This window comes from Pongo abelii, chromosome 9 (assembly GCF_028885655.2).
Source record: "Pongo abelii isolate AG06213 chromosome 9, NHGRI_mPonAbe1-v2.0_pri, whole genome shotgun sequence".
Classification (NCBI taxonomy): domain Eukaryota; kingdom Metazoa; phylum Chordata; class Mammalia; order Primates; family Hominidae; genus Pongo; species Pongo abelii.
In genome coordinates, this window is record NC_071994.2 from 71,866,504 (window position 1) to 71,874,593 (window position 8,090).

General features: G+C 38.3%; 1 protein-coding gene across 1 annotated transcript; it reads left to right on the forward strand.

The window, feature by feature from the left end:
* Nucleotides 1–6,848: 6,848 nt before the first annotated feature.
* On the forward strand, nt 6,849–7,858 carry LOC100432171 (olfactory receptor 51I1). Its single transcript, XM_002822119.4, has one exon. It carries the CDS (start codon nt 6,849–6,851, stop codon nt 7,791–7,793), a length of 945 nt encoding a protein of 314 aa, XP_002822165.3. The 3' UTR covers nt 7,794–7,858.
* Nucleotides 7,859–8,090: the final 232 nt, after the last annotated feature.

Here is an 8,090-nt window from a genome sequence, read left to right on the forward strand (position 1 = left end):
AAAGGTACGTTTATCAATGTTAATTTATTTATTTAGATTAACATCTACTGGGTGTGGATCATATTAAGTGACTCTGTTGGCTTCACATGGATCAGTCACAATCTAACCTAGGAACAAAAATTAGGGTTCAGTTACGGTCTAGTCAGAATATAAGAAACACACCAGCTCTTTTAATTGAGAAAAATTAATGAATTGTTAACCAAATATTGGTGAACACACAAGACAAAAAGGGAATATGAAAGTATCATTGTAGGCAGCAACTTCAGGACATAGCTTCTAAGCCTAGGACTGGAGGAACAAAGGTAGGAATTTGGCACAATTAAATCTTACAAATTTGAAACAGGAGTGCTGCAAAGCTGAAACTCAGACTTTGAGGAGTGGTCACTGTTTAGGTGATTCTGGGGTCTCAAGAATTCAGAAGAGAGGTTCCCTATGATTAGGACTTACTCCTTTGAGATGGGGGTTGAGGGGAGACTTATCTGGCTAATTCTGAGGTCTTTAAGAGGGCATGGTAAGGCTGGTTCTAGAAGTGTTGGAAAGCTTCAAAATATAACCAACTGAGGCCACTGGAATTGACCACTAGTACTTGGGTGAAGAAGTGCCACTGGGGAAAGAGCAACAGAAAGGAAGCAGGGTACAAGTTCCTTCTTCCTGCCTCAGCTTCCTAATGCCCCATATTTGTAGATCTTGGGAGCTGGTTGGCAAAGGAGGAATGCAGTTTGCAGAGGCTCAATCCCAATATCACAAAAAATGGTGTAGAAGATATGGGATTGAGACTGAGCGGTGATAACATAATAATAAGTACAAAAAAACTGAATATATTTAATCCTGGAAATTATTTATATAGATTTCAAAAGAAATGAGGAACTGACCAGCAGATAGTAACGTAGTCTAGAGATTTGTAACAGCAGGAAGGTACTACCACCTATAGACTGGAAAGCCAAAGGTGGAGTTACTAGAACTACAGCCAAAGTGAGCCCAACTAGTGGAAGCTGGAACCATAGAAGAGATGCAGCTCACGCTAGAGAGTCTGCCTGAGACAGGGGAGTGGAGTGAGAGATACCTTGCATCTGTCAATGCTTCCCAACCAGCTCTATCCATCATATTCTTCAAGTAATGATTGGATAGGTGTGATATAAAGAGTCGCAGAAGAGTCAGGAGTGGACTTGAGGGTAAACAGGCTTAGCCTTGGTACAGAACAGAAGCACATTTTGTTAGCTTCATTCTTATTGTATTATTATCATTATAAGATACATGATCTCCTAGGGGCTTTCATTTTCATGGTCAGCACCATGCAAAGCATCAACTCACTGTAGTCCATGAAAAATGAAAGTAATTGACATGTTAGAGTTCTAGGGAGTAGAGATTCTGTTGTACAAAATGATCTCCCTTAAAGCCAGATGCCCAGATTTCTCTAGGAACTACTTCTGGCAGGTACACTATCAAACACGATTTATATCCCTCTATCCCTAAAACCTTACCCACTGAAGTAAGATCAATGCCTCTTTTCTTCACAACACTGTTCAGTTCTGCCATGAAGGCAGTGATCACACTCTATTATAGTTGGCTCTGCATGTTTCTGTGGCATCCAGTGGAGAGAGAGACCTGTGGGGGAAGAAATAGATGTCCCTAGAATGGGATATAGGCATGGCAGGGAATGTTTATTTTTTGAATATAAGTAGTTAATCTTTGGCAAAATAGCTTCAACTGACAAATTTGATTCTTTTCTTTAGTCATATAAAAATATCAATTATGTCAAATACATAAAATTTATCCCATAACGTGCTAAATGCTGAGTTGATATAAAAGATGCTTGGGGTTAGTTTAAAGGACATCGATATCACTTGTATTAGTTTGAATTTTCACTGGTGTTTTGAACATGGCATAGTAGACTATGTCTTGCTTCATCCTTTTTTCATTAAAAATTTCCCAATATTTTATTATGAAAAATTTCAAACACAGAAAACTTGAAAGAATTTCACAGTGAATACCAGTATACTTATGATGTAAATTCTACCATGAATATTTTATTATGCTTGATTTCTTTTTTTTTTTTTTTGGGTTACCACCTGAGAGTTATTCTACTTTCTTTTTTTTATGTATGTATTTTTATTACACTTTAAGTTCTAGGGTGCATGTGCACAACGTGCAGATTTGTTACATATGTATACCTGTGCCATGTTCGTGTGCTGCACCCATTAACTCATCATTTACATTAGGTGTATCTCCTAATGCTATTCCTGCCCCCTCCCCACACCCCACAACAGGCCCCGGTGTCTGATGTTCCCCTTGCTGTGTCCAAATATTCTCATTGTTCACTTCCCACCTATGAGTGAGAACATGGGGTGTTTGGTTTTTTGTCCTTGCGATAGTTTGCTGAGAATGATGGTTTCCAGCTTCATCCATGTCCCTACAAAGGACATGAGCTCATCATTTTTTATGGCTGCATTTGATTTCTTATTTATTTTCTGATGTATCCATCTTTCTACTAATTTATTAATACAGCTTACCTTTTGGATGCATTTCAAAGTAAGTTGTAACAACAGTACGCTTCTCCATAAATAGTTCAGCAGTTATATTATTATTTTTACTTCAATATATTGTATAGTTTTTTGATTTCTTTCAAACATATACTGCACAAGTCTTACATGCACACTAGATAAGTTTTGATAAATGCATTGGCTTTGTTGTGAAATATGTTTATAACATATTTCTAGGTAGGGCTTGGAGGTACATTTAGCCTGTTAGGTGGATTAGTTTTTAAATATTTATGTTCTTTGCGAGGGTAGGTGCTGCGTCTTTATTGGTCTGTATACTAAGAATGCTGATAATAATATCTAGACTAAAATGTTGCTCAAAAATCTGTTTTTATCTGTTTGGTTGGTGGAAATAAACTGATTATAATTTTTAGATTCCATATAGTGATGGAGTAAAAGGAGTGCTTGCATAAGAAATTTGTTATATGGAATGCTAGCATGCATTTGCACAAAAAATACATAACACACTTAAATTCCACATACGAATCTGAATAAATGTGGAGATCTGAATTTGTTGGATATTTTATTGACTTGTTAATGAGAATGTGAATATGTATCTGAAATATATATTTTTAGCTATGTAAGCAGGGGAATGTATTTAAAACATATTTGATCATTTCTTTAAGTCTATTTCATAGTCTAAGTTTTGTCTATAATTTAAATTGGTCTATATAATCAATGTATGAATACGTAGATTATAGTGTGTGTTTGATGTGTCAATACATACAATTAGTGACTAGAGCACTGGGCAATTGCCTGAGCATATTTGTGTTTATCTGTTTGTATGTATGTAAATTTGAATGAGGCAATGTGAATGTTAGTAAATAAATAGTTAAATAGGTCTAAGGGGGTATCTGTGAAGGTCTCAGGAGAGTTATGGCTATTTATGTTTCTGTGCATACATGTATGCAGTGTGTTCACATTCCCTGATCAAAGAAGGATTAACACACTAATAGATATGGATGATTACATCAGGGATAATTGTGCCAACAAAGATATTCTCCTGGGAGCAATTCTCTTATGGCCCAACTCACTCTTCACTGATACCACCCTCCCAGTTATTTCCACGGTCCCTCCCCCTACCACACACAAGCAAGCCTTGGCATTCTGGAGGGCTTATAAATTTATAAGTCTTAGGAGAATTAGCTGATGCCACTGCCAGCTATACCCACAGCATAGTATATCCAGCTACAAGGAAAGCATCTTCCATCCAGTGAGTGTTCCCTGCTTCACACTGCCCACCTGACCTCTTTATCTAGATTTTATTCTAAATTTTAACACTTTTGCCAAAATTCCAGGCAGCCTTTAACTCTTATAACTCCCCTTCTAAATGTGAGCCAAATCTGACCCCTTCCAAACTCCAGGATCACAGACACCTGATGCCAGGTTTCCATCTAAATCAAAACCATAATACCAAACCACATATCGTTGAATTAAGGTACTGCTGCATCATTTATAGATTTTTGTCTCAAGGATATTTTATACTTCTTATTTAAAAGCCTACAATTTGAATTTTTGCCTTTGATACCTGACTTTTGTGTGTACAGCTGGAGAAAAGTTACAGAACCAAATGAACTGAAGTCATTTAACAATGTAGTTGTCAATCTTAGCTGGATTTTCAGTATTGTGTATGTCAGCATATATGTATGTATATGGGAAAATAATTGGAGATATTATTGTGGTTTTGTTAATGCTGATGCATTTGTGACACTGTGTGTGTGTATAAACATTTATTCAGGAGGGCTTAAAAATAAGGGAATATTTGAAATATATTGCATAATACCAATGAGTCTTCCTAAGTTGTTGCATGATAGTATTTTGTGTGAGTAAGGGAGTGTTTGATAGTTTATGTGTATGTGTGGGTATGAGATAGTGCCTATAAATACCTGGGTGTGTAAGTATAAGAGTGTAAAAATGTATATTTTTCTGGTACCTTTGAGTGACTATGTGTGTGTGTGTGCTCATGATATTCTGTGCATTGCTTGTGTCTCTCCACCTTCTTGACCTTCCTTCCAAGATAGGTGACATTTAGGAAGTTTTCATGGACACTCCTGTGGAAAAAGCAAAGAAAAATGTTTTGGGGGTGGTGGTGGGGAATTTTCTCCATGGAGGAAAAGTTTTCAAAGTTGCTTTGTAGACTGATGAGAATCTGGAAAATAGATAAAATATTACCTTCTAGACTACCTCAATTTGCATGCCAGTGGTTACAGACGGTGGGGTAAACCTATCTTGTGGATGAGTTCTTAGAAGATTCTTTTTATTTCTTCATGACTCAGAGAAAATCTTGCAGCAAAGATAATCAAAGAAAAAAAATCAGATCTGAACAGGCTAGATCTAAAAAGACCTCTTAGAGACATGGACTTTAAAGGTGGGTTTGGGGGAAGAGAGGTTTAGCAAGGAGAGTAACCCATGAGGAGAAAATACTACTCATTAGATGGATGCTTTGCCTTTTCATTGAGAGGAGAGAGAAACCAAAGGAATGGATGAATCTCTTTTCACTACCTATATATTTGGGATTATGACTGATATCTGGACATTATCCAGCACCTTGTCACCATCTAATTTCACTCTGTTTATGAGGAGTGGTAGGAATAAAATGGGAACTCTAAAATGAGAAAAATAATAAAAGAGACATTATGCTGAAATTCCAGAATGGAGGTTTAATTTTGAGATATCAAATACCATGAAAATATAGTAGAAGAGCTATTTTAAATAAAGGTTGAGATGAAGTCTCTTGTGGTGTGACTTCTCAGTTTGCATCATTCTGACTACTGTTTATTTTGCCTGAAGTTAGGCTGAGGCTGCTTTTAAAAAAAGACAGAGAAGAGAATTCAGTAAAGAAGGTAGAGAAGGAGAAGCCAAGGAAAAAATACAATTGTGGACAAATAGTACCCTTAAATGGAGAAGGTGGTTCTAAAACGGTGAGTTAAAAACAGTGTTAACTGTAGCAGGAAGATCAAGTGAATTAGGAGAGAGAATGTTTTCATTAGATTCAGAGACAAAGAGGTCACTTGGTGACTATAGAGAAATTTGTTTCAACTTAGAGGAGGGGAGTGTGGAAGCCCCAATATAATGAATTGAGCAGTGATAGAAGGTAACGTAAGTGAGATTGAATCCTGACATTGAAGATCTCAGAAACAAGTTGGAGAAAGGAAATTAACTAAAAAGTAATAATAATAAAATAAAAGCTCCTATTTCCAGGTATCTGGAGAGACAATTTTTCAAGGAATTAGGTTAAGAATTGGGAAAGGGTCATAGAGTGGTGGGTAGAGAAGAATGTTATTGCATCTTTCTGATGGAATAGTCTTGCACACACTTATTGTCTGAAGGAAAAGAGGCAGAAAGGGAGAGAATGAATATCCACTGGATTAGTGAAAAAGGCTCTGAAGGAGGTGACAAAAAACGAAATCCTGAAGGTGGAGAGCCTGTCCTTGGAGAAGGACAGAAATCTCTTTCTCAGAAAATAGAGGTTAAGAATGAATAAAGGTGTGCATAAGTTTAAAATTTTGGTAATGGTTAAGTAATAATTCGCTCTTTTTCATTCCCATAAAATACTTTCTTCTTTGGTTTTATCCAGCTGCATACCTGGTTTGATTGTAGAATTTATTAAAGATTGGAGTTTACTATGTGAATGTGAAAGAGAGGTAAAGAGGAGATGAAAATACCAGTTTTACTGTGGGTGAGTAGTTCAGAAGAAAAGTGAGGAAGAAGAGTTCATAGACCAGAGGAAAATGGGGGAATCGTGGAGACTCAAGAGCAAGTGCCTGGGCATGAGAAGGTTGGAAGGTAGAAGCCTATAGTAAGGATATGAAAACAGGAAATGTAGGATTTCAGAGATAGAAAAGTTTTTGGCTATGACAAGTTCAGGGGCAGCCATTGGGATTGGGAGGCTGGGGTGAAATCTGAGTACAGGTTGTTGAATCTGTAAATTTATAGTAGTAGATGTTCCATCTATGCTACCTACCGAAGACTTTCCAAAGCCTAGGATGTATTTCTTCTTCCTGGTCTACCAGGAACAATTGTTAATGTTGTCTCCTATTATGCTTTGCTATGTTACGGGCACTCACTTGATCGTCAAACCACAGAGTTTCTAATATGGCCTAGATAGTGAGCAGGGAGGGCCCTGGTGGTACACAAACGGTTAGAACCCAATTGCTTCCTTAAAGAGATGAGTGTCTTACTGGGAAGGCAGGAATATAGGCAATCATTTTCAATCTATGACCTTTTGTTGGAGACAGGATATCTGAAAGAAAGTGAAGAAGTTTCCCAACACACCCTCTTGGGTCCATTCCCCATCTATATTCTCCCACCATGCTGGGTCTCAATGGTACCCCCTTCCAGCCAGCAACACTCCAGCTGACAGGCATTCCTGGGATACAAACAGGCCTCACCTGGGTAGCCCTGATTTTCTGCATCCTCTACATGATCTCCATTGTAGGTAACCTCAGCATTCTCACTCTGGTGTTTTGGGAGCCTGCTCTGCATCAGCCCATGTACTGCTTCCTCTCTATGCTCGCTCTCAATGATCTGGGAGTGTCCCTTTCTACACTTCCCACTGTGATTTCTACTTTCTGCTTCAACTACAACCATGTTGGGTTTAATGCTTGCCTGGTCCAGATGTTCTTCATCCACACTTTCTCCTTCATGGAGTCAGGCATACTGCTGGCCATGAGCTTGGATCGCTTTGTGGCTATTTGTTATCCACTACGCTATATCACTGTGCTCACTCACAACCGTATATTGGCTATGGGTCTGGGCATCCTTACCAAGAGTTTCACCACTCTCTTCCCTTTCCCTTTTCTGGTGAAACGACTGCCCTTCTGCAAAGGCAATGTTTTGCATCACTCCTACTGTCTCCATCCAGATCTCATGAAAGTAGCATGTGGAGACATCCATATTAACAACATTTATGGGCTCTTTGTGATCATTTTCACCTATGGTGTGGACTCAACTTTCATCCTGCTTTCCTATGCATTGATCCTGAGAGCCGTGCTGGTCATGATATCCCGGGAACAGCGGCTCAAGGCACTCAACACCTGCATGTCACACATCTGTGCAGTGCTGGCCTTTTATGTGCCCATAATTGCTGTCTCCATGATTCACCGCTTCTGGAAAAGTGCACCACCTGTTGTTCATGTCATGATGTCCGATGTCTACCTGTTTGTACCACCCATGCTCAACCCTATCATCTACAGCATGAAAACCAAGGAGATCCGCAAAGGGATTCTCAAGTTTTTCCATAAATCCCAGGCCTGAGGAAGGCTGAAGACCCCAAAAGCTCCTTTGGAGGAAGGATTGGGACATGTTAACAACTTTAGGAATGCTAAAGTAAGGACAAAGAGGGCCCAGGATCTTGATAGTAGTGAATGTATCACTGATAAAATAATATTTGACTATAAAATGGCATACATATTTATTCAATACTTATGTGAAAATTATTGTGCTAGTTGCTACTAAGCATGTTATAATGGTGAGTATGAAATATTGTCAAGTAACCAGATAAACATGTGAAGAGAAAATATAAAAAAGAGCCACAGGTATCCTGAAAAATGC

Bases quoted from the DNA above. Each gene is read 5' to 3' on its own strand.
- LOC100432171 (XM_002822119.4), top strand. From the start codon at position 6,849: ATGCTGGGTCTCAATGGTACCCCCTTCCAGCCAGCAACACTCCAGCTG.